Source organism: Mycetomoellerius zeteki, unplaced genomic scaffold (genome assembly GCF_001594055.1).
Source record: "Mycetomoellerius zeteki isolate Tzet28-1 unplaced genomic scaffold, Tzet1.0 scaffold81, whole genome shotgun sequence".
In the NCBI taxonomy this organism is placed as follows: Eukaryota; Metazoa; Arthropoda; class Insecta; order Hymenoptera; family Formicidae; genus Mycetomoellerius; species Mycetomoellerius zeteki.
The window spans coordinates 224,572-251,708 of NW_017257841.1; the positions used below are offsets into that span (position 1 = coordinate 224,572).

Consider the following 27,137-nt stretch of genomic DNA (forward strand, 5'->3'; position numbering starts at 1 on the left):
CCCATATGGTCAGTTACCTCGCGTTTTGGAACGGCGTAGAGTTAAACTCTGTTACTCGGAGTGAATTTTGGAACGCACCCCAGCAGGAAAACTAGCATCGTTTGCCGTAGGCTTTATATTCGTGATTGGCCAATATTTTATGACTTAAAACTTACTACTCCTACTGTGTAGTTCGGGACTTATGCGGGGTCTACAATAGAAGTCGTAACAATCGTAGAGTCTTAAGTCGTAGAAAATTGATCAATCGTATTTTACAAAGCCAATTATCAACATATTTTTAATTTAGCAACCTATCAATCGTTATTTTCTAAAGATCGCTGTTTTGTACGCAAAATGCTTTCGAAAATTCCCTAAGTCCGCGTCCAATAGCGTTTCCGGCAACGTGTCACTAGACGTTATCCGAAATTACAGTCCTTCAAATTCGGTTTGGTTTTGAGTGGCTTGGTGCTGTACCGCCTTGTACTTCGCATACTGTGATCCGTAATTGTTTCGTTATGGCTGATACGGGCCTAAGCCTGGACGATATAATTAAAAAGAAATCATTAGGAATGAGAGGCAGAGGAGGGTGAGGCAAATTCAGTTAATTGCTTAGTGGAATTCTCGCCAACTTCATAGCGAGAGTTACATATTTATAACCTTAACGATCGTGCTTTCTTTTATTGACAGAAATCTGTGCGGTGAAAATCTTTTCTTAAATTTTCGTTCTTCAGATATCTTTGGTTGACAATCCCGTTTCCGCGAAGTCGCTCGAATAAACTGGCGTGCGCGAGTATTGTTCGCAGCCGTGAATAGCTGCAGAATCTTGAGCAAAATCTACCTGATTGTGTTCCCTTTAATGATACCAGTATTACATCCGGCTTGGTTGATAAAAACTTGCTCCGCGATTTCTAAAGAAGTCATGTAAGAAGACACGTTCGTTAATCTTTCTGCAGTATTTTCTTTTGTTACTGTAATAAATTTAAAAAATCAGAAAATTTATATTGTGTAATTGTGCAGGATACGCAGGGGTGTCAATAGAGGAGCACGAGCAAACGGTTCCATGAGGGGACGTGGCTCACAGGTGATCAAAGATGCACGATTTAAAATAATACAGAAGAACCGGGAGAAGCTGACCGATGCCAGGGACAAGCTCGCTGAAATAGCGAAGCAGAGCGATGCACGACTCAAGCTAGACAAAATTCGTGCGTCTCATTATAAGAAGATAGATGCCCAGCTTTCAAGCATTTCACGCAAGACTGGCCGAAACGGCAGACTCTCGTTGTCGACAAATAAAATGCCATCTTTGATGCAGCATGTATTACCATCTAATATGCCAAACAATTATATGCAGTCTTCCACAAGAACAGTTGGATATAGACCACCTCTCGCCGAGCCTCATTATATAGGAGACATGAATATGGATTATACTGATGGTACATGAAACATAATGTGAATATATTCTCACTTTATGTGTATATACATATTCTCACTTTGTGTATATATACATATCTCACTCATTTGCTATACTAACAACATAAGTAAAAACTATCATTTTTCGGTTAATTGCAGAAAAAGAATGAAAATATATAGAAGAAAAAAAATGTACTTTTAAAAGAACGAACTTTTATATTCCTCTACGATCAGTTATTACACTAAAATTGCATTTTAAAATTAATATTCCAAAATTTTAATGACTCAAAACATTAAGATTAATTTTCTGGAAATTTGTTTTCCGACTTGTTTGTTATTGTAGCAATATGTTTTATATCATTGTTTGTTTGAAATACAATTATGTTTAGTTTGACTTATTTATGAATGTCATCTTAATTTTTTTTTTAACTTGATCTTATTTTAACTTCATTTATTTTGACCTTTGACCTTATCTTGTTTACCTTTTTAGAGCTTTTAACAAGCTTGTATTTTCTCTTGTTATTAATATGTTTTATAATATTTTAAGATATATTTTAAAATATTTGATTGAAAATTATTGAAATATGTTAAAAAAATATTTATATTAACTTATTCTTTTAGATTATCTGACGGATTCTGCTTCGTTGAGGAGGACTGTGAGTAACGAGTATGCACCAACACCTCCACCTCCACCTCCTGTATTCAATATTAATCCGATTTCTCCTTACACTTGGGTGAAGTCTAGAAACACTAGTGTTACTAGGATTCCACCTCGAAAATCTGAGATAGAAAAGGAACGAGAAAGACAAAGAGATTATGACAAGGAGATATTATTAAACAAACTTGCTGCACGCTCCACTATGGTAAATAATTTCATCTTTTATGTGAAATTTGTACAGTTGCTGTTCAATTTAATTTTTATTACTTTTTCCTTATCATAGGTAAAAACTGCTTCGCCTTCTTATAAAGAAGATTGGAATTTTGGCACAAAATCAAGGTAAATAATAATATCTTATAGAAAAATTAAAATTTAACTGATCGAAAAAAACTACCACTTTGTACATTTTTGGTTATAGAACAATTGTAGCAGAGGAAACAGCAGATTCCAAGTACTATGATTCCAGAAGTCTTCGAGAGGTAGGAATTAAGTCACGTCTTGATGCTTCTGGGAATAAGACAAGAACAATGAGCGTTTCATCGCGGCCGAAAGCAAGTTCCAGTTCATCGGCGCAATCGAATGGCTATCGAATTGTAGTATCCAACTTGCAAGCCAACGTTACACAAGAAGATATCAAGGTGCAGTAAGATAAAGAACTTATTTCTATAAGTTTTCGTATTTGCTGTAGTATTGAAAAAAAAAGTTTTTTTTGCATTGTATAGGAATTATTTGAAGACGTTGGAGAACTGCTCGTATCGAGACTAGTTCGTCCAGGTACAGCGGAAGTAATCTACAAAACACTAAAGGATGCAACTAAAGCAGTTGAGACTTATCATAATCGACAATTAGATGGTCATCCAATGAAATGTCTTCTCGTTAATCCACGATCAAAAAATAATCCCACTGGGCCAGCCGTTCGATCTCTTACGGAGTAAGTAGCAACAAATTTCTATTGTATGCATTAAACATACAATTTATGTATATATATATATATTCTACAAATCTATTCTATATATTGAATCGTGTGATGGTATATGAAAATCAAAAACAGCACAAATTCATTTATTTGAATCAATCACATGAAATCATTACGTGTAATTTCTCACATTTAATGTTATAATCTACTATGGCTGCAGAAACTAATTCATAGTCTTAAAATAGTTGCATTGGAATGTATCGTTTGTGTAGGCAGCCGACGAACTTCTTTTTTTCACCACGCATTTTCTTTTCTACAGGTCGAGACGTAGTATCAGCTCAAGTTATGTACAACCTAGTTTAGGAGCGGTACATCGCGCCTTATTTGACGATTCTTAATCGACTGTATCCATTTTGATAAAACGACTAAGTTAATATGAAGGAAAGAAATGTCTTGCATGTATGTGTAATGGACATTACGCAGATTATTCTTAGGAAAGCGAATGGAGAAATGACGAAACACGCGACTCGATATGCGCAACTCCAATTCCCAGCTGTAATTGTATTAATAAACTTATACCACTCATTATCTTTGGTAGTCTATATGGTCTAAACGACCAATAACACGAACGCTCGTAAAATTTTTGTAAAATTTTTGTAAATTAATTTTACAGATAAACGTCTCCTCTTATATTTTATGCACTTTTTAGTTGTAACTTTATTGTTCTTATGTCTTACTTTAAATGTAATAAGTTATTTATAAATATATAACTTATTACTAATGTAAGTATTAAGTTATAATGTATTAAGGCCCAGTTTCATAACTTACGGTTAACTCTTAACCAAGGTTAAGAGTTCAACTTGTTTCTTTAACTTGTTTCTCCTCTCTTTCTAATTCTAGAATGAACCTCGGTTAAGAGTTAAACCGCGAGTTATGAAATTGGACCTAAGTGTCTAAAATATTAGAGATCGCAAACTATTCTTTAATATTTAAGATAATAGAAAAAGTTCAGGCGTTCTTGTAATAAAGATGTTAAAACATGGAGAAAAAACTAGTTAAAATAATACGGCCACGGAACCACGTAAATAGTGGGTGCAAGCTGCTTCTTGTACATTTAATATACAAATAAAATGATACTCCTTCAGCAACTTTGATATTGTATTAGAAGTATGATATAGATATTAGATAAATGAAGTCATGATGACCATTCACGCGTGCGTACGATCAGAAATGTAACTTATTATTCAAATTTAATATCATGTGGTTTTCATGGTTTCGAATTTCAAAAATCATTGTATATGTTTATATGTTGGACGAGTCATTTTTTTCAGACTCTTATTATAAATTTATGCAGAGAGAAACAAGTATTGGAAAAATTTATTTTCTCACTGAGGATCCGTTTTATAATAATCACGTATAGAGGATAAAATGGTACAATTTCGAATGTGGATATAATTCTGAATGGAATAAGATTTAAATCGGTGGCACGAGTGGCAACATGCCCTGAGTGATCGACTCGCGATCCATGGATTCGAGTTCGATTCCACCTGTGCCCCATATACGCGATTTTTCGCATTTAGGAGAACACCTTGCTGATAAATACTAAAATTGTGTCTTCGTTTAAAGAGCATTATTGCTCTAATGTGTCTTACGCGATATCGTAATTAAGTCATAAAGATATAGAAAGATCTATGAGACTTTGATTTGATACGAGACAAAAATTGACTACGTATGGTCTCTGTCCTTGAATCAGTAGATCCATCTTATCGCGTGGTATTGTGAAACCTTATAAGTGGTTGAAAAACCATATAGGACCTTAAAGAAGAAAAAGAAAATATGAATCTAAATTCAAGTGCGAATTTAGCAACTTTGATCTCATTGTTTGGAGGGTATTAAAAAGAACCACACCAATCAGAAAGAACCAAACTTAAACTCGAAAATTGGATTCAAATTTTATTTCATTCAGATTTGTACTACATTTGAAATTGCACCACCTTACTCAATAGAGCGCGAAAAAGGGAAGAGCGACTTAATACGATAAAGAATTTATTTATTTATACGTACAACATCATCACAATATTCATATCTATAAAATACAAAAGCTAACACACCACGCATGTTGCTGACATGCACTATCTCCCCGGGAGAAAGTTATACGTTATCGAAGAGTAGTGCGAGTTTTAAAATCGGAAGTTGATATTTTGACACGGAGAGTAAATGGCACATGGATAAATTTTTCTCTTCTCCGTAACGACTAACGACGATGCCACAGGGGGTCAATACTCATCGTTATACATTCACCGCGTGGAAGGAAAGGGGATATACAATGAAATATGAAATGTTCAAACTTAAAACTAAGATGCGGACGCGTTAATTAGTGCCTATTATAGAAACATGCCGCTAAACGTATCCGCGTCATTGAATATTTACAAGAAAGTACAAAACAATACTGGATCTCATCACGGGATGAATGATGCTTGATCAACGTGACATCTCTATTTTAGTCAGGATACAATCGAAATCCAAATATAAAACTCTAGATCTTGTACGAACTTCGTTCCGTCCGTTCATTCATCCCGTTTGGTTTCTACGATAATGATGATTATTGGCTCTGGATTTGTTGTTAGGCGTACGAAGAACTTCTGCATAAGACATCTCTAATCGCTTCAGCCGAGCCACTTCTTCCGACGCGGTGCTAGGTTTGAAATCCTTGTACTCGTAATTGTTGTGCTGCTGTTGCTGCTGCTGCTGTTCGTTTGAGCCACGACCGTACAGCTTCTTATCCCTTGACCGATTCGGATATGCGTTGTGCTGACCGTTCCACGCACCGGAGTGCTCGTGCTCGGCAGGATTGAACGGTTTGAATCTTCTTCGGCCGCTGTTAGGTTTGGCCGGGACGAATTTCGGATTCGTCGTGGGAATAACGTCCGGTGTGGTCGACCGGTCGTTGTATTGCGCCTTCTTAGAGGCGTTCTTTTTCGTCGAGGTCTTCTTGCGAACGCGTAAATTAAGAGACACGTAATCCAGTCTGCAGCTTGCGTCCTTTGCGGGCTGTTGATTCGCGGAGATATTGTTGGACTTGTCAGATTGTTTGCTGTCCTTCGAGTTGGCCGGGCTGGCGGACTGCACCCTGAAGACTGGTTCCGAAACCACCGACGATACCATGGAGGACATGATGCTTTGATTGTCATCCGTTGCTTCGCTTTGTAAATCTTCTTGAAACGACACGTCGTACTTCGTCTGCGATGTAGCGGGTTCGTCCAGCAACGGCAACTTCTCGCCCTCATCCTTCGCCTCAGCTGCCCGTTTCAAAACGCTGAAGATCTCGCTGAAGAGCTGTCGATACTCGGGCGTCTTGCGAAATCTGCTCTCGAACGGACTGTTGTCATCATAAATGCTGAACTTGCAGTCTTCGCCGTCAGCAATGGAACATAGGAACGAACCCGGCCTGCCGTCTGTCTGCGTCGCCTTGTTACTGGTCTCGTCCGAGAACCCTGAAGACGACGTCTCGGCTTCAGAGAAATCTGTCGGAGTGGCCGAGAAGGGTTTCTTGCCGGCGTTCTCAGGTTTGGTTCGCGAGGCGGTCTTGATCGATTCCGGAGCAGCAGCAACCTCGGCCTCGGAAGCAGCGGGATAGAAATTGTTAAATTCTCCGGACATCTCCAACTCTTCCTGCAACGACATGCATGTCGCGGGTGTAGCGTCCTTGCGACGAGGCTGACAGTGTCTCTGCACCTCCAACAAAGCCTGATACTTCTCTACCAAGACCCGATAAGGATTCGCGCTGTCCAGTTCGTCGGTACCTTCATTTTTGCTGCATGTATCCTGTGTGCAGGTAATTAACGTGTGTGCAGTTGAAATTATGAAAATGATTATGACGATGAAATTCGGTTATGATTAATACGAATATTTAATTGAGAAAGAGTACAGGATATGTACGCGAGAAAAGCGATCAGCGTTCAAATTTTACCACAAATCTAGAATCTCGTAGAAAGTCACATATCATTTTTATATTCATATAAAATGTTATACGTAACACTTTTTTTATTTATTTCTTCATTTCAATTTACGTTAGTAATGATATGAAATGTTGCATAGAAATGAAGGATAACTGGAAGCAGAAAGGCAAAGGAGCTGCCAGATTTATAGGATATTAAAGATTGCAAAAAGTTCTTTGAGAAGATGTGTTTTATTTAAGATCTTATAAATCTGGCACTTATACATTGTACAAAGTAATCAATTAAAATAATTCGACTAGACGCAGCGATTCCAATAACAAGAGCCATCATGCTTAGAACAACAGAACAAGCACAAATATTTACATTTACTTATCCTAGGTCCTTAATATTGCCGAGTAAAATGGACATAGTTTTAATAATCTTTAGAAATTAAATGGTCAATTTGCCGCAGTATATTGGACATTATAATTATCTTAGCATTCATTAAAAAGGCACTTTACGCTTGAATAAACAATTAAAATTTTCTTTGAACAGTAAATTAATTTTTCAGTGAGATAAAATTAGATAAAATAAGAAAACAATTTTTTTTTTAATATGACACATAACAAGTATATATGTTATTAATATATTATGTACATCTATACTTGCGCGTCATTTCAAGAAAAAATATCATACAAAATAAAATTTATTAAACATTAACATTAATTATATATACAATAGCAATTTGTATGTATACAATAGTAAAGAGTTAATTAAAAAATTTTTAATGTATTAAAATCTTCATTGTTCCTAGGAAGAGATTATCTTCAATCCACACATACAACATAGACTTTCAAGGATGTTCTAAAGATATTCAGAGGACAGTCCTATGTCTTCTGAATATCTTAAAGACGTTTCCAGGATGTCTCTTGGATAAAGTATGCTGTGTGGGAATTAATTAAATTTTTTTCTGCGCATCACATATAGAGTTAAAGAATTTTTGATTTCTGATGTCCGAACAGCCAAAGTTTAAAAACAATAAGAGACATTTTACGAAGAATGAACAATAGTATTTGAAAAGGCGCGAGCAATATCGGAACAATGACATGAGCTTTAACATAAACAATTGCTTCGGAAAAATGAAATAATAACAATGGCACTTTCGTGTAAGTAAATATCCTCCATAACAACGAATTATACCATTTATGTTCTGTCTTTGGCTTGGATTTCGCGAAGTTTGTCACTTCCTAAAGCAGATAAAAGATAATTACTATTCTAGGCAAGCATAACTGATCAAAAGAAGCGACATTGTAATGACAAACTCGAGCAAAAAAGAAGAGACTCGATTCGTGCAAACATATATTAATAAACAATGGTTCGCAAGGATGAACCAAATGTTAGAAAAAAAAAAAATACCTGTACAGGCAATTCGGAGTCGCGCTGATTCTCGCTGATTAAAGACTCGGCCATACTTATGTCGTCATACTCTTCCTGATCTAACATTATGGAAAGTTCGTCGTGCGTTCTCGTGTCCATGCCGCGCAAACAACGCCCGCATAACTGACCTCGTCTGTAAAGACATTTTCACTTGTTTCACAAATATTGTCACGTCGATATCTTTATGCAAAATTTTATACCGATAACATGCAACTTTTACGTTCCAATTCTCACTCTCATTTACATTAAGGGTGAATTTCTTCTCGCGAAGTAGCTTTTAATTAGATATATGGAGCGATCTACGTTCAAGAAAGGGAAATGAATGAGAACGCACGTACCTGACTTCCTCCAAGGTGCTAATCTCGTCTTGCAGACTCTTTACATCTTGCGCCTTATTACGCCACTCCGTTAATTGTTCCTCCAATGCGCCGTTCTCCTGCAACAAGGTAGTCAGCTGCTGACTGAGTTCGGATACTTTCTTCTGTTCCCTAGCCCTTTGATTACGAGCGTCCTGCAGCTGCGTCAGCAATGTGGTCATCTCTTCGTCACTCGTCGCAGTAGCTTCGATTGTCTCTTGGGAGGACTTCGATGAGCTCGGGGCAGCTCTCTGAACAAAAGTGTCAATTCTTTTCTTTGAAGACTCGGAAAAGCAAAGAATAATTCCAAACAACACGCATGTCCAAAAACGGGAAGTAAAATGTTTTAAAAACGTCTGAAGGACGTCTTAGGCTTTTTGTAAAAGACGTCTTAGAACATTTTATGTCCCGATTTCGTATTTGGTGTTGTCTGGGATGTTATGTTACATAAAATATCGAAACCATTTGTACCTGTTTCTCGCTGCCACCTTGCGTATCCGAAGTTTCCCAATCGGTACTCTGTTGCTGCTGCAGTTGTTGTTGCTGATGTTGTTGTTGCGCATTATTCCTAGACGGGCTCGTGGCATGCTGGCGCAGTCGTTCGGTCAGGTCGTCAATCTTCTTCTGAAGCTCCTCGCATCTTACTTCCAGATTCTCGATAGTCACGGATTGGCTGGTCGCGCGCAAATCGTTATATGATTATCAGTAGGAGTCTCGTTATTGCGGAACGTTGCACGGTATCGCAATTTCTCCGACGGCTGGACATCTGTTCGAAATGTCGCCTCGTTCGGAGAAATGCGCAGCGCGTCTCCGGCGAAGTTTCTCCGGAATTTCGGGTCAATCGCGGAAAGCCAAAGCGCAATAAGGCGTCTAGCCCGATATGTACGAGAGAAGCACGTTGACCCCGAAATCCCGACAGAATTACACATCGTATATCGTTAATAATAGAAAAGCTTATTGTTGGGAGAAATAGATTCCATTAGGGAGATTAGAATGGTGTTAAATAGGAAAATAATACTTAATAACTTTCCATGAACTTTAATTGTATCAGACGGTGCATGAATTATGCATTTAGAAAGGTGAGCTTAGAACGGTTCACGTAGCCAATACAATACGAAGCTAACAAGATATAATAACAGATCTCGTTAGACCGGCACTTTTCCGCGATACTTCTAATATAATCTTATCTGGAATATCAAGCGGTATATTTCTTTCGAATGAGAATGCCAATTTTTCTTTCTTCTTTTGTTCCTCCTTATTCGAAAATCATTTCGCCAACCGAAGAAATAGCGTAAAAAAAAAAGAAGGAAGATAACGCCTACCTTTTGATCAGTTTCTTATCGCTCGTGTTTTCGATCACCAGGTGATGATTCGCACGTTCCAGATCTTGCACGCTAACTTCCAGCTGTTCGTAGACTTTTAGCCGTGTATTATTCACCTCCCTCAGGGCGGCAATCTGCTTTTTCATGTACTGCGGAACGAACAAATAACACGCGTATTCATCGGGCAGGGCAATTTCGAGGTTGAGCAACTCCGCAAATCGTTACGACTCGAATTTTCTTACTGTGCCCCGCGATTGTCGCTGTTCAAAGTCTTGTACGTTACAAAAATGCCATACGGAAGAGAGAGACGCGGGAGCTATTAGATTATTATTAAAATTGTCAGAAAGTAACCGAAGGATAACCGGTTCGCCGTGGGCAACAATTAAACAATTACGTTCAAACCGTAACAATTATACAGGGAAAAAAATTACTGCAAGATTTATAGTAACCTCGATTTCTTGCGTCTGCTCCTCCTCGGTAGCTTGGTGCAACTTGATGATGTTCTCCAACTCCTTATTCCGTTCCAGGAGGGTCTTGCCGAGCTCCGCCGCCAACTGTAGATCTGCGCAAAACGTGAGGCGTATTTTTGCATGAACGCTTCCTTGCACGAGCGCATTTCTTGTTTTTAATCTATCCGGATTGAATCTCTGATAGGTATAACGCGCAGGGAAGAGAGAATCGAAGCGTGAACGATAATTTCAGTTCCGGATCATCGTACTGAACCTGAGGGAATTCGCAAGGAATATCTATGGAATCGAAATCGTCCCGGACTCGCTTCGAATGATAATTATGCAGCCTGCCGAGCGACGGTTACAGGTTGCAGGTTGCTGGTTCACGCTCGCGGCACTCCCAGCTCATTCTGACACCGGCTAGGGCCAAGGACCTTCTCGCGGTGAGCAAACGACCGAGCTACCGTTTCGCGGTACTCGGTGCTCGGTGTCGCGATGAAACAACGTGACCCGCGAAGTTCACGGACGGAGTTCTCATTTTCTCATTTGACTTTTAAATACTTTTAAATGCCACGGAGCACGGCATAAAACTGCTGCAAAACCGTCCAAATATATTTCAGTATTGAACATGCGCATCTGCGCAATAAAACAAACACGTACGGAAAGAATTATTTTGCTGAGGTATCTAAACATTTAGCTAGATAGAGATCTGAAAATAATTTTGTTGAACCATTAAAATAATTACGTAGGAATTTCAAGATGATAAATAATGTTGCAAAAAGTTTCGATATTTTAGCAACCAGCTTGAACGCCCTACATAATTATTTTAATGGTCCAACAAAGTTATTTTCAGATCTGTACTTAGCTAAATTTTTAGATGCTTCAACAAAAACATCCTTTCTATTCATCGATATATCTTTATAGATTTTATGATGGAATGGAGATACCTCTCTTCTATCCTTTTTATACACTTAGAAAAATATAGTGATAGCAATTACATAGGTGACTGTACAAATTTTATATGTAGAATTAATGTATATAATTACAGTAATTACAAAATAGTTTTTATTCGACAATGTAAATTAATTCTACGCATATAAAATTGTTATGTACAGTTATTGTTACATAGTTGCCATTTGTTTTTCTCTAAGTGTACGTTCTTCGATATCACAATAGTTACAATTCGACACACGATAAAGATCGCAATAATCTACCACCTCTCTTAACGTTATCACTTCTTCCATAGTAAACACCATTCTCTTGATCACAACAACACCGCACATTGTGGCACCGTCAATCTTTCCCGCACAGGTTCCAATCATCTCCTCTTACGTTCGCGCTTACTTACTACTTTCGGAGGAGGACCCCTTAAGACTCTTAAGGTACGCGAGCTCGATAGAATAATCCCAGCCTTCTAACGAGTTAGTCTGGGTCTGCGGGTCCCAGACCATGTCCACGCTTTGCCCGCTCATGGCTCGCTCGTGATGGAACCTGCCAGTTCCCGTCGTTGCCCTTTTTGACACCCAACCGGTTCCGTCGGAGGCAGCCGGTCTTCTGTGGCTCTATGGTAGCCAGCTCGATCGAAACGTCGTGTGCCCACCGAGCGGTAATCCAACAACTCCTTCCTTTCTCGCTCTCGTCTCCCTCCCCTTTCCTTTCTTACGCTTCAGGCCCCGACTTTTGCCCCCGTCTCTCCTCATCGTCATTTCGATCGAGGGGGTACCGAGGGGGGTCTCACTTCACTATCCGGCCACTTTCCAGCAGTTCTGAATTTCGAATAAGCGCCGAAGCGCAGTGACACTTGGGACTGAGCTTGGACCCCGCTGAAACGGGAGGAACATCAACCTTTGGAAGAGTAGCACTAAATCTATCGTAAAGAAAATGTTTATTCTCTGATTATTCCGACGAATAACGATAAATCAAATCTTTCGCCATTCTCTCTCTCGGAAGCACTTAGCTCCCCTAAGTGCTCTTTCGGTACTCTCACTCCGGAATCCTCATCCTTTCCCTTCTGCCTTTCTACGTGGCTCGTTCCCGTCGTTTGCGGGATGCTCCGGCGCGATAAGAGAAGGTGTCCCACTTCTGAGATCTTTCGTCGCGCGCGCATATCTTCCCACCGAGGGAAATGGGGGCTGTAGGTTGACGAGGCAGGGTGATCTGACAGGTGATGAATGAGGAAAATCGTCGTGCTCATCGCTCGCTTAAAAATTCGTATAGATTGTGTAAGCTCACTTATAGATCAGTATTTGTAGTCGGATCTTATGTTTGAGACCTTAAGTACACCCTTAAGATGTCATGAATCAATCAAAGGCCGGTATTCATAGTCGATTTTTATATTTAAGACCGTCTTAAGTATACTCTTAAGATATTTTTTAAGATCGAATGTATATCATGGTGTCCAGAGGTTCTTGAATATTCTTGGATCCTGAAATTATACTGGAATTTTATGAATTCTGGAAAATTCATGGAAAACCCCTGAAATTGCAGGGCTGGCATGGAATTTATTATTCTTTCATTTCTAAAAAAATCAGAGCGTGAAAAAAAGAAATAATAAAAAGAAAAGTTGTGTTTGGGCATAAATCCTTCCTTAAAGATGCAATAAGTTACCAATAGAAAACTTGAATTTAATGTCTAAAATAGATCATAGTAAAAAATCATTTGTGTGGACGGAACGTTTCTTTGATATTATTTATAAAGCAATAAATAATATAGTTCCCAATTTGTTAACATTTTAATTCATTCGTATAGAATCCTAACTTGAATACAAAGCGTATAATATTGCACGAATCGATGAAAATTATATAATTAAAATAATCGATAGATAAATCCTGGAAAAATCAGGATTTTTACCTGGAAAGACCTGGAATTATCCTTGAATTGACTAGTGTCCAGATTTTGCTGGACACCACGTATATGTAAAAGCGACTTAACGTAGGTAACACAAGTTTTAATTTTATAATTTGACATTCGCGTTGAAAGCGTTATATAGAATTTTTCACGACGATCGAATTAACAAAACGTATACGTTTATAAACGTCAACAATAAATACGCTTCGCTAATAATAGCTCGAAGGATGACGAGCAAGTTTTTTCGTTAAGACTAGTCACCGTGGTCATTCCATTGTTTCGAAGCTGTAATATTAATTAATCCGGAGCTATCAGATGAATAACGGTGATTAAGTCGCGCCGTTCCTGCGTATCAATGTTTAGTTATGTTACGTTAATAGTCGACAAAAACCTTGATCCACTTGGACATAATGGCGAATGCAACAATCGGTAACGCATGGCGTGTAAAAGCTTTATCGGATGTCGTTTGACACGTTCACTGTCCACGGTGAACGTATAGAATGAATATTCATACATAAATATTCATACGCGTTTATAGCTTTCCCCGTATGATGTTGTCTGGGACTCATTCTGTAGAAAGGATTGTTGAACAGCGTTTGAAACGCAAAAAACGCACGAGAATTTGCGGAATAATTTGAGGATGGCATCTAACTCGTACGTTTCATGGACGTTCGTGCAGATCGGACAATCCCGCTACGTTACCAGAGTTTGTGAATCATTTATACATTTCGTATCCTATCTGATTGCTTTGGAACGAATCCAACTCCTATTGTTTCTAATGAACCCTCAATCAGATTCAATCTGACGTTGCGATGACCTCCGAAAATATCGGCTGTTCCAGTGCCCTCGTTACTCGCACAATCACGAAAGACGGACATTATTGCCGTATCGCGATCAACAAGTTCAAAAAAGAAAAAGGAAATTCCATTCTTTCGCTTTTGACGTTTCGCCGCTACGTCAGTTTAATGACACGGTCAGTGGTAAACCAACCGTTACGAGGAGGAATCGCGCGGACGATATACGAGGTGTAGGTATATCCAAGAAGTAAGCGAAGATGATAAATTTCCGACGTGTTCCGTTGACCCTTAAGCCTCAGCCTATTAGCAACAAAAGCCGTTCTCGCGTAGGAAACGTATAATGCAGCTCGTATGCATATATGTGCGGGAAAAGTGGTACGCGAGAAATCGATGAGTTCATCCAGAAAACGCTTCTCTTCGTCCTTCTTCATCGCTTTGCGAAAATAGTCATCTTATCCCAAATGCGGGTTCGCACACAGAGAAAAATGTAAAGTATTCTCTAAATTCTTTGGAATAGAATCTCACTCTAAAGAGTGAAAACTGAAATAGTCTTGAAGAAAAGTGACTCAATTTTTAATTTTTAATTAGAGTGAGATTTCATTTTTAATAATAATTCACTCTGAAAGTTTTAGGGTGCGATTCACATAACGCTGCAAATATTTCGTTAGCCAATCAGAAGAAAGAATTTTATGAATTGATCAATCAAAGAATGCTTCAAAGCATTTGCAGCGTGAAGATCGAGAATCGCACCATAATATGCGCTAGATTCTAGTAAATTTTGCGCCAGAATTGGCAGGTTCATACAGAGGGCTAATTTACGTAAAACTTACTTTTTTAGTAAATAAACGATTGCTATACAGTCATATTGTAAGGTACTTTTTACATTTCGTAAAGTAAATCTATAAATATACCGTACATCTCAATAGAAGTCACTTTATCGAATATCTTTGCTTTAGTGTTGATAAAATTTACTTTATTGCGCGATAAAAATCTTGTATAAAATACAAGCTTATAAAATCTTGAGAGTTGTTCGTGCTTGAGAATAGTATGATTTACTGCATTATATACTATAAGATAATAATCACTTGAATGGATTTACTACAATTGTACTATAATGTAGTATATGTATTATAGTATATGTAGTAACAAGTTGTTACTATAATGTACTTTTTACCTTGCACTTTCGGTATTTTTACTTTCAAACAAGTAGAATATTTGTCATAAGTTTGGCGAAAATAGCTAGAATATTTTTACTAGTTTTGTAAGATAAAAATTACTCAAGCAACTTTTTCTTCGTGCGAAGTCGCAGCAGAATCCAATTAAGCTTCTCGTCATTACGTTCGCGAGATATTATTACTAGAAATGATTGGGTAAGGAGAGACAACTTACGAGTAACAAGTATCATTCGCCGGTGCCACCGTCGCGATTAACCCCCGTGGAGTCCTCGTACCTGTACTGGGAACCCCCGCGATAATAATGATTCTCGATTCGTTACCGCTTCTGGTGAAAGTCTCACTTTTACGCCGGCTGGAGAGATTGCGCAATAGTATTAATATTTTTTTCTTTCTTTTCGATGCCGTGGCGAGTTTTACGCGGACGTAGATAAATTGTACGTTGGGAACGGCGAGTGTTATCGGAAAAAGGACAGTCCCGCAGCGGACAGCCAAATTAGAGCGTTCCACGAGCCACTTTGCGGTGACTCGAAACTCGTTCCGCGCGACGTTAATGCATCCGACAGCACCGGATAACTTGGCGAGCTTATACGTTTGAAGGTTTGCACTTTCCTTATGCGCTCGAAAGGTCAAGCCGATGCACCTGCGCACCGTTCAAATCCCGCAACAATAGGCCTCCGTTTTTTTTCGCCTCCCTCTTCCTTCATCCCTGCCGCCCGTCAGTCCCTGATGAAGAGATTAATAACGTTTCGCCCGGAACACTCTCAGGAGAAAGTATTCGACGCGAGGGGGAGTTTAGATTCTATACCGAGGTCGTCGGGTCATATTCCAGTCGAAATATCACGCCGGTCGGCTTCCCGCACACGTTCCCGCCGCGCGAAACACACGGAGAGTCCGGGCGAGTTCTTTCGCTCGAGTCAACTCTCGAACCGTCGCGTCGGAAACGTTGTTTCCGACTTTTGGTATCGCCTTCGTGTTCGCTTCGTTAGACAAACTCTTCCGCCTACGTGTCTCGATACCAGTTCATTAGCCGCTCGCACCACGCCCTGCGATAAGTACTCATATATCGCATGAAGCGAAACGAGAGTGGGAAATTGAAAGCAACGAAATGTTGCTCTCTTGAAAAATGTAGAAACCCTTCGATCGAAATCTATCTGGCCTCAAGATAGCAATCTGATTGGACCGACATTTTTCATTAAATCGCGTTGATCAGAGCGAAATAGCACACACATCTTTTTTTTCTCTCTCAAAAAATGATTTTTAAATATCCAAAAATTTAAGTAGATTCATAGTCCGCTCTTATTTCAAGACCGTCTTAAGTAATGTCTTCAGACGCTAATACGACTCTCTTGCCCGTATTCATAGTTAGACCTTGTACTTAAAGCTGAATTGCTTAAATTTATCTTTATATATATATAGACGCACAGTAGTCAATGAAATAATTCGTAGAGCATCTAAAAATAAATTTAAGGAAGCCTTAAATATAATTGGCTTTCTACAATAGGTCATTACCTAAACTTTAAGCTTAAGCCATAAGAAATTGACCAATCATAGCCAATTATTCTTCTCACATTCAACTGTGATTGGTCAATTTCTTATGGCTTAAGACTTAAAGCTTAGATAATGACTTATTGTAGAAAACCTATAAAGCCTGAATACGGGCATATGATTGGTTTATGACATCTTAAAATTATACGTAAAAGACGGTCTTAAGCTATAGTTACAGATCTGCAAACAATATCAAAATATAACAATATCTAAACATCTAAAAATTTAGCTATAACTAAAATCTGGGTAGAGTCTGATTAGAAGAGTCTCCAGAAAAACGATAACAGCTAGGTTTGAATTATCGAGTCGACTGTAGCTAAAAGAAGGGAATCACATCGGAGTGGAGGTCAGACTCGATTTCATCGCATTAGTTGATGGTTACCGGAGCTTTCCTCTGACTTTCGCGTTCCTCAAGCGATAATATCGCAAATGCGATAATTAAGTGCATGTCGACGCGGCGGTAGGTATCACACGAGTACACACGTGTGGGTGGAGAGAAGGCGAGCGTAACACATGGGATTCGAATATCTGTCCCAGTTGAATCGTGGTAGAGCGATGCCATTCATGCACGCGTCCGCCCGCTCGCTCTCGCCTGGTCCCTCCTTCTTCTTCGTCTTTTGTCGCCGAACAGGTAACTGAAGCCAGCGCATTCGCGATGTTGAGGCATCCCGTGGGCCGTGTTCCTATCATTGTTTCGGGCCAAGCGTAAAACATTCGAACGACGCGCGAGGTGCCCGAGGTTCAATGACGTCGTCGAGAGCGCGCTGAAAGAGAGTACACACGTGGAATTTCGAGCGGAAAGAGAAGGAATTAAGGATTTAAAACTTTCTGATTTTTTTCAGTATTGCACAAGAAAACAATGATGTTACTGAAGTATCTAAAAATTTATCTAGATCAGAAAAAATTTGTTTAGACCATCAAAATAATTATGTAGGACGCTCAAACTAGTTCCAGAATGTTAAAACTGTTGACATCGATGCTTAGAGTTCTGCATAATTATTTCAAAGGTCCAACAAAATTATATTTTCAGATCTACTCTGACAAAAAATTGACTAAATCTTAATACATATTTTTTTCAATAGTACTAGGTAAACATTTATTCACAGTAAATAAATATTTACTTAATAAAAAAATTATAGTTGAATCAAATTGATGGTTTTTGTATTAAATAAATATATGTTTATAACTATATAGTAAATATTTGTTTAGAATTATTCAAACAAATATTTATTAAAATTTGGTATTTTTCTTCAGTGTAGCTAAATTTTTAGGTATTTTAGCAAAACTATTATATATTCTTTCTGTACATCAACTGGCGACTTTAAACAATCAATTATATTTTGTGATGTCTATCATGGATTAGAATAATCCAAAGTGTCACAGTGAAAATATTTCTCGGGTAAATTAGACAAGGATTCAAATTATATGTCATCGCGTTATATTGACGAGAGAAGCGAAAAGCATACAAACATTTAAATCTGTCACAGTCATTTTATTTATTGTAAGATGATTTAAAAACGCGTATTTCGCACAAAACTTTACACTGAAATACCTATTCTTTGCGTTCGTAAATGAAATATTCATATATTCCTATCGCCAGCATTTTTATTACTGAATCCTCAAGTGCACTCGTTGAAGTCAACGGCCCTTTATGCTGGCATCCACCAGACTGACATTTAACGAAGTTCCTGACCATAGCTGACCGGTCCGACACGGTGTACGGTAACGACTACCGGTGTAATAATAACTGAATAATTTATAATTACACATTATTATCCCTGAGCGGATATATACATTTATTACAGGAAAATGTACACGATACTTTCGGTACAAAAAGATCAATCCCGAAGATCGACGAGTTACATAGGCTGGCGAACAAGCCAGAAATATCGATGCGCAATTCTGTTACACAAAACAGAAACTACGAGATCTACCTGGTGAAGGAAATTCAATATATGGGTGAGAGTATATCAGTTTTCATGTTGCACCGTCTTAACCGCACACTTTCCAGCTTTCTGACTTGAGTTTCAGCCCCCGGGAAACAGCCGCGAGATAGTTAATGTCTCGGCCTTTTACTCGTATCGCCTCAGGAAAGACACGAGAACTAAGAGCGCAAACTTCTTAAGTTGCAGCTCTGAAGCTGCGTTATCTGATATCATTAAACGATCATCCATCGAGACTGTCCGACCGTTTGCAGCTCCGAAAGTTGAATCGAGATTTTTCTTTTTCGACAAAAAAGTGGAGACTAAGAAGGTACACCGGATGTGCTCTTTCGACAATACTAGCGGAAGCCGAGTGAAAGTACATCAGTACTTTCGATCGTCGAAAGAACGACCGGCCTTGGCTATTTCACACATAATTATCAGTCATTATCCCGCATTCGTTCTATTAAGAATTAAAACGTAACCGGTGTGTTGCGTGTATCTTCGTCAGGGGTTTTTAACCCCTTCAGACTTAATTTTTATTGGAATCATGTTAAACAATTTCTTTTAATTCAATTCATATTCTCACTTTAATAAATAATTTATATTAAATAATTAATTTTCTTTCAAAATTTTGATTATTTTTCCAACATATACATTATTATGTACATCACACATTTCAGATAACGTCGATAGAATTAAATAATTTCAACGGATAAAGCATATCTTCAAATTTGTACATTACAGTGTACACAGGAGAGTACAAAACGACTACTAAAAAGGTTAAATGATTGATCTTGTCCTATCAATGGATTAACGCTGATTTACCGTAGCAAATTTTATTCTTCCATAACTAGTTAATTACATTATGATAGAAACGATGTTACAACAGGAGCATGAACGAGAGGCTAAGTAGAAGTTTAATCTTCTTTAATCTACATTTCAAATTAATCCTATCGCTCAAGGCCATTCCATAGTCGGTCATTCCGTCTATTTCACCTTCGTAATTTAATTGGGAAAAAGTTGTCTCGCATTAAACGGGACGAGATCGCGAGGAAAGCGAACGGAACCGTCGTCGCGTGGTTTTTGCTCGGATTTTCACGGCGATTTCACATCGTCTTTTTCCATCAGCGTGCTGTCGTGTGGACGTGAAGCGGAAGTAATATCTCTTGCAAATCTCTAGCTGGTACATCTGGCCCAAGCAATTAACGTGACGACGCGCCGTCGTCACCACTGCCGTGAGAACTGCCAATTTCATTCGGTATGTATAAATAAGGTTCGAGCAAGCAAAGAGATAAGACGCGAAGTCATCGCGAGACGAGATTTCCAACTCCTCTCGAGGATCAGCGAAGAAAGGAGGCTCAACTGCGATTCTGCATGGAAGGACGAGTCCATGCTGATGTGCGCGTCCTCCGAGAAGTTCCAGAATACCTCGTAAACTGCGCTTCGTGGCGCAGGAAGGAAGGAAATTATGCATATGGAAGAATATTGATACCGTTCCGCAAAATAAATTCTCTTCGAGAAAAATTCACTTCCTGAGTTACATTCCAAAAACTCTATACTCTGAATAAAAGAGTTAACTCATGGATCGGTGTTCATAATCGGTTCGTATTTCAAGATTTTTCTTTCTAAATGCTAATACGGCTCTATCTTTTTCTTCTTCTTCTCTTGAATATGACTTTGTGATTTAGTTATGCCATTTTGTGACATTACGTAAGACAGTCTTGAAATAAGAACCAATTATGAATATCCATAAGTTAACTTTCTTCAGGGCTGCGTTCAGAAATTTAATTCATCCGGTACACCCACATGAAAAGGACGATTTTGTTGCAATATCTAAAAGTTTAACTAGATACAAATCGAAAAACAATTTTGTTAAACCATCAAAATAATTACGTAGGAATCTCAAACATGATGAGCTTGCTCTGTAAAAAGTTTTAATATTCTAACGACCAGTTTGACCATCCTATATAACTACATTTTGATGGTCCATCTAAGTTATTTTCAGATGTATCTAGCTAAATTTTTAAATACTTCATCAAAATCGTTCTTTCCGTTTATTCGATGAACAACAAGGATAAAATGATGTACCTTGAATTCTTGAATCGCGTTCCACGGTAATTTTAAGTGACTAAGAGCTTGAAAATGCAAAATTCGTACAATTTCCTGCATCCATAAACTGAGAGTTTGGTATGAACAACTATAATTTTGTTGATATGTGAATTATTAAATTTTGTTATATATTTTAATTTATAATTTGTGTTGTTCTAACTATAATTTTGTTATTTTAATCAAATTTTGATTAGAGCAACGTAATTTTTTAATTGAAACATAATCAAATTTTGATAATTCACATATCAATAAGATTATAGTTGTTCATATCAAACATTTCTTTCAGACGGGAAATGATTCTAGAACAACTTGTAGAATACCCTCATGCATCGCGGGATGATCATAGATAACGTGTATCGATATCGTGCCGTAGTCTGCAGCTATCAGAAAGTCGTAACATAGTAAGTATCTCCGAGCGCGCAAAGAATATAAGGAAGAAGGTCAACGTTACGGGATGCCTCGCGGGTAACGTTGCGGGATACAGGATATTAGACGTTCAGTCTCCATAGAATATAATCGCTGGATTATAGCGATGAGATGACTATCTCCGTGATATGCTAATTTGATTTCCACGTCCGAGACATTATCATTTGAGCGCGCGCGATAATTAATCCACTAGTTAACATCGTATGAGCGGATACTCGGTTTGCTTTGACGCACGCAGGATGTCCTTTTACTCACAGATTTTGTGAGATTATTATATTTAAAGATGTACTCGAGACACGTTCACGATTTACTGGAAATTCGTAGAAAACTCTTTCGCACCATTTTCCACGCGCCGATTCGGAATTTAATTGTATCTCCTTTAGGAGGGAAAAATAGAAAGACAGGATAATAGGCGGAGCTTAGGGCGCGAGAATACGTCGCGTAATTTGGCACTTCGTTATGGTTGGAGGTCGCGACGAAATGTCTCGCAATAAGGAGAAAGACTCGTTAGCGGCGCACATCCTCTTCGCACGACAGACACCTTCCCACGCATAGTGATTGCGAGAAATAATAACCGCGTGTACAACGAGCCGTCCGGAGATCGCCATTATTTTCCACTGCTATTTTTCTCGCCGATCTCTATAGTCTCCATTAACGCAACACGCGAACACGTAACATCATCCTCGGTTCTGCCAGGAGGTCGTTCGCGCGATGCCGCGTAAAATCGAGTCAGTGTGCCAAACGTGATTTACCTGGCCACGCGTGGTACCGGCTGAATTCTTCGCTCGGGTCTTTTACTTTCACAAAAATTCGCACAGATCTGCGTGGGACGGTATATACTATACACTCGCACGATGCACCATTGATGTCCAGCAAACGCGGACTACATGCATAAAATGAGGACTTCGGAATCTTGGAATGATGAAAACAATTTGCTAAATCTTAATACATGTTTCTTTGAACAGTTGTAAGTAAACATTTATTTACAATAAATAAATTTCAATAAAAAAAGATAATTAAATCAAATTAGTAGTTTTTGTATCAAATAAATATGTGTTTACATTTTTAGTTAGAACTTAAAATATTTACTTAGAACTTATTCAGATAAATATTTATTAAAATTTAGTATTTTTTTCAGTGTACCTCGATCTTTTTCAATTTCACGAAATTGCGAAAAGAGGCATGTTGTATGTTGCACACATAGCTTTGTAATCGTTTCGCACGATCGTAAAATAGTTCCAGTATTTTCGAATCGAGCATTTTTTAATTTCTTCCAGAGCTGATATCAAAATCTGTAACACAGTCCTATTTTATATTTATTCTTAATTTTTCAAAAACTAAAGAATGAAAACCTTTGTAGGATTTGGGATTCTTAATATGAACACGAAAGACTATCTTTGCAACAAACCGCATTTTAAGAACGCACTTCCACTTGTGATCGTTCTCTTGTAAATATATTTTAATTAATAATAATTCAAATTTTCAGACGTAATGTAAAGAAAATTGAACTGTTTGATATTTTTGGCAGAGATTTATAACTGAGTCAATAAAAAATTATTGTCAACTTCGGAGGGTTAATCACGCTTGTTTTTGCGTTTCATAAGACTAAGACCCGTTTCTTAACTTTAATCTCAATTCAACTTACTCTTCATTTTTTTCTAGTTCCAAGGATTAGAAAAAGAATAAGAATAAATTAAATCAAGATTAAAGTTAATTCACATTGGTAGAAATGGGCAAGTCCACAACCTTGCTTTAAGAGGGCGTAAGCTGTAAACTGTAAGTTGTAAGTGACGATATATAATATTATACATATCGGCCACAAAACTTATACTTTTAGGCCATAAGAATTGGGTTTTGCTCAATTCGCTTAAGTCTAACGGTTAAAGCCTAAAGACTGCCAAAAACAATTTAAAAACAGAAATTATTGTCACTTATAATCTCTTTCGACTTATGACTTAAGGCCTCTTAAAACAAAGTTGTGAACCTACCCTCACAAATGCAAACACGCTTACTCGTAGAAAATAAAATATCTATGAATACGAAGAAATGAGTCAAAACGTATAATTTCAGCAGAGAATCATCAACTGTTTAACAAATAATAGATTTGAATAATAGATGTACAATGCTACCTTAATTGTTTCCGTTTCGGGATAAAATCTAACACATCCCCCCCCCCCCCGCAACAATTAGATATTCTGACAAAAACAACCGTAACAATCTGCGTCCGAGTACCATCACCGTATTCATCGTGCGTGACACGATGGTATCCGAACCGAGTCGAGAGAGGAGAGTCGCCGCGTGTGCGTGGCGGTCGACAAAAATCATACGAGTGACCGCCAGACCGCGTTGCATGCGAAGATGCACGCGTCGCCGGTAACGAGAGAAACGAGCCTAACAATGCCAAGATAAATTATGCGAACGTGGAATTATATTTTAAAGAAAAGTCTGCCTTGAAGCCATCGACATTTCTTTCTCTTTTTTTCGTATACACATCCACAAGTGCACTGTTATATACATATAGCGGCGTCTACAGTGAAATTTTAAAGTGTAAAACTTAAGCATTAAACTCTAAGCAGCAAAATTGACCAATCACAATCGAATGTGAGATATAAAGAGATGAAGAGAATATTCGACTATGATTGATCAATTTCTTACGGTTTAGTGCTTAAGTTTTATGCCTTAAAATCCCATTGCAGACACCGCTTTAGATACGAAAGGGGAGCAAATGTAATCCAATCCCTTAAGTTAAATAATAACATTTTGTTATTTTTAACTTCTATGTGTGTCAAAATGTAAATTAATTCATTTCTGGACACAGACTGCGATTAGTTTCAAAGTAAACATCGTCCATATTGACGTATGCATTTACTTAGTACCTAAATAATAAACAAAATTTGAGTCAAGTTTAATATATTTTCTTGAGTTAAATTGTTTAACCTCATTGTTTTAACGGTGACTTGGAGAAATAATAAAAAATGATTCAAATTAGGTATAATTTGACATTATGGATTTAATAACGAATGTTCCAGCGCAAAACCGACATCCGGTCGAATTATATTCTAAAATCAAACGCATCCAAGGAGCGGATCGGATCTACGTCGCGATCGACGAGAGAAAAACTTGTGAAATTAATTGTAGCTGTTAATGCCACTTTTGATTTATGGCGATATCGTGCGTGAAAGAGTCGAGAAACTGGCGCAGCGCTAAACATCGTCCGGAAATGTAAATTACTCTCGCGAAAATTACTTTGGTTTTCCACGCACGAGGAGGCGAGAAAGCGTTACTATTCCGTGCACACTCAGTCTGGATTTTTCTCCTTTTTTTTCCGCGCAACGCCGAGACGTTCCCTGAGTAAATATCGAGTCAAAGCGACCATACAATCTGGATAATCGATGTAGGGGACACGAAGTGATTGTGCTCGCGGAGAGACTGTCTCCTCGCCGCAAAAGGCGGCAAATAAAGGAGGGGAAAAAAAGAACAAAACAAGAGAGAGATAGAGAGAAGCATCGACAAATCCATTATTTTATACGTGTCCTATTACGTGCGTGCATAATTCTTTCATTCGCGCAACAATCTCGCGCGGTACGCCGAGCGTGACCTTCGCGCGCGCGTTACGAGATTTTTATAATTCGTTCCACATTCGGCCTTTTCGCGCTGACGTAACAACCCGGCGCGCGATGTATCGGTGTATGTACAGTACACGTCTCGCGTGATGGCACGTGGAAACGATACCCGTCGCGGTATTACCTCGTTCGAAAGGGAGGCCGCGACTCCGCGCCTTTTCTCAATCGCGCGCGGCGGTTCACCGTATAGTAAAATCTTCCGTTTCCTCCCTTCCATCATATGTCAGAATTCCGGGGGGGAGGGGAAAGCGAGCGATATACACGCCCAGGAACTGGAACAGGTATGCGAGTATGGTGCGAAGTAACGCGCCGCGGGAATGCAACAGGCGCATGCCGCATACCGTACGCTCACCCAGTGAACGCGTATCAACCCGTTCCGACCGTTCCGATGAGAGCCGGCGCGAGAAAAACGCGCGCCCACATCCGCGCGAGGCGAGGCGAGGCGAGGCGAGGCGAGGCGCGGCAACCGGTGGTCGATGTATATAAATAGTAACGAGGGAACTCCGATCCGTTCAGAAACCCGCGATGAATAGCCGTATCTTTCCGCGGGAGGTATCCTGCGATGAATACATATAATTGCGTCGCCCGCGGGTCACGAGGTGCATGGTCAACGAGAGAGACCGGCGTGACGACGGCGCGGGGTGCATCTAGGTCAGACCGATCACCGGGATTCGACACGCCGTTGGAAAATTTGTGTTAAATTTAACACGTTTCACGTGTTCCAAACGATCCACTCAAATTTATGTATTAATTTAACACTAAATATGTTAGATGGTAACACAAAGATTTAAAAAGATAAACAGAGAAAATCTGTAATAATACTGACACAGTTTGTAAACAAACCGTAGAAGCACACATATTCTTCTCAGTAAAATTAATATTTATGATATGTTAAATTAATACATATTTTGTTTACTCATAGAATTTATTTCCTAAAACACGTTAATTTGACGTTGTTTATTCTTTACTCATAAATTGTAATATTTTAACACTAAGAAATGTTGAATGTCAATTTAACACAAACTAAATAATCACTTAATGTTAAATTAACACTCGAATATGTTAGAAAATTCAACACCAAAGTTTAACAAGAACTTGGGTGGACGGTTTCCATTACAAATATGAAATATTATTTTACCGTGCACGCGGAAGTAGAGAGACAAAGATAAAAAGAGAAAGAAAGTGTGAATTTATTAAAGGAATTATGAAATATATTATGAAATTTGCTAAAATCTACAGTAAAGAGTGAAGTATTTGAATTATATAAAAAAATAGGAAAAAGAAATACAAGGAGAAAAAAAGAGACGGTGAAAGAGACGTTTTCAAAGGGAGCAGTCGTTCTCCGTGACGATAAGGAGGGATTTATTTATTCGTGGGAGAGACAAATCGACGCATGCGGTCAGTGCAGTTACGGAACGTTACACGTTACAAGCCCGTTGGCCGTAACGCAGCTTACACGACACCGGGATTATCGCCGTAATAATTCTCGCGCAAAGAGACAGTTAGCGAGACGAGTTCTGGCTACGCGATAATATCTGGCTAGGTTTATCACACTTGTCGGTTTAAGAGACGAATAATTACGCAGGATATTGTCAGGTTTATACGCCAATCAACGTGGCGCTGTTCCCATCACGCACCTGCATCGACTTTCTACCTTCACGGTCTGTACTCTCCGTACGGGTACTTCTCCTTCTCTCCCACGATTCATACCGCGTTATCGAAACGACGTTAAATAATTTTATCGATGAGTGTAACGGTTACGTTACTCCGTGGCTGCGGAGGCGGGAAACGCGGGATCTTTGTTACATTACAGCTTAGGCCCGGTTCCACCAACGTAAGATTAACTTTTAATATCGGTTTAACTTATTGTTTATCTTTTCCTAACTCTTAGAATTATTTTCAAATTATTATTTTTAGAATTATTCTTAAAATTATTTAGAAAAATTATTCTTAGAATATTTTATTAATTTATCTTTTCTAATTCTTAGAATTAGAAAAAAATGAAAAGTAAATTAAATTGTAAAGAGTAAATTAAATCGAGATGAAAGTTAAATCTTACATCGATGAAACCTATAGAAACCTTTTAATAAGAATCTGAATGTGACAGCCAGTTTTGATTGCTCCGTTATTTTTCAACAATACTTAAGAGAGAGAAAGATGGATAGACAAAGTATTTATTACAGTTATAGGGCAAGTCCTTTAAGAACGTAAAGAATTATTATATG

General features: G+C 38.4%; 2 protein-coding genes across 5 annotated transcripts in view; one reads left to right on the forward strand and one right to left on the reverse strand.

The window, feature by feature from the left end:
* Window positions 1–391: 391 nt before the first annotated feature.
* On the forward strand, window positions 392–3,701 carry LOC108729908 (polymerase delta-interacting protein 3). Of its 2 annotated transcripts, none has more exons than XM_018459276.1 (7): window positions 392–565; window positions 997–1,412; window positions 2,011–2,252; window positions 2,331–2,386; window positions 2,466–2,685; window positions 2,770–2,978; window positions 3,283–3,701. In XM_018459276.1, the coding sequence occupies exons 1-7, from the start codon at window positions 495–497 to the stop codon at window positions 3,359–3,361; spliced, it is 1,293 nt and encodes a 430-aa protein (XP_018314778.1). In that variant the 5' UTR covers window positions 392–494; the 3' UTR covers window positions 3,362–3,701. The 2 variants fall into 2 exon arrangements, with proteins under 2 accessions (XP_018314778.1, XP_018314779.1); XM_018459277.1 differs by lacking the exon at window positions 392–565 and adding an exon at window positions 639–900.
* A 636-nt stretch (window positions 3,702–4,337) lies between these two features.
* centrocortin (cerebellar degeneration-related protein 2-like) overlaps window positions 4,338–27,137 on the reverse strand; it is a 45,581-nt gene continuing 22,781 nt past the window's right edge. For 2 of the 3 annotated variants that reach the window (XM_018459279.1, XM_018459281.1), the window contains exons 2-7: window positions 10,466–10,578; window positions 10,017–10,165; window positions 9,166–9,367; window positions 8,677–8,945; window positions 8,318–8,471; window positions 4,338–6,788 (exon numbers count right to left, since the gene is read on the reverse strand). In XM_018459279.1, the coding sequence (XP_018314781.1) occupies window positions 5,535–6,788; window positions 8,318–8,471; window positions 8,677–8,945; window positions 9,166–9,367; window positions 10,017–10,165; window positions 10,466–10,578 (2,141 nt within the window). In that variant the 3' untranslated portion in view covers window positions 4,338–5,534. Of the gene's footprint in view, window positions 6,789–8,317; window positions 8,472–8,676; window positions 8,946–9,165; window positions 9,368–10,016; window positions 10,166–10,465; window positions 10,579–11,813; window positions 11,994–27,137 lie in introns of those variants that run through there. The other variant, XM_018459278.1, reaches the window with a different exon arrangement.

Excerpts from the sequence above, each read along its gene's own strand:
- LOC108729908 (XM_018459276.1), top strand. The coding sequence starts at position 495 with ATGGCTGATACGGGCCTAAGCCTGGACGATATAATTAAAAAGAAATCA. Across the intron at positions 566-996 it reads GGAATGAGAGGCAGAGGAGG|GATACGCAGGGGTGTCAATA; the intron begins GTGAGGCAAATT and ends GTAATTGTGCAG. Across the intron at positions 2,979-3,282 it reads GCCGTTCGATCTCTTACGGA|GTCGAGACGTAGTATCAGCT; the intron begins GTAAGTAGCAAC and ends TCTTTTCTACAG.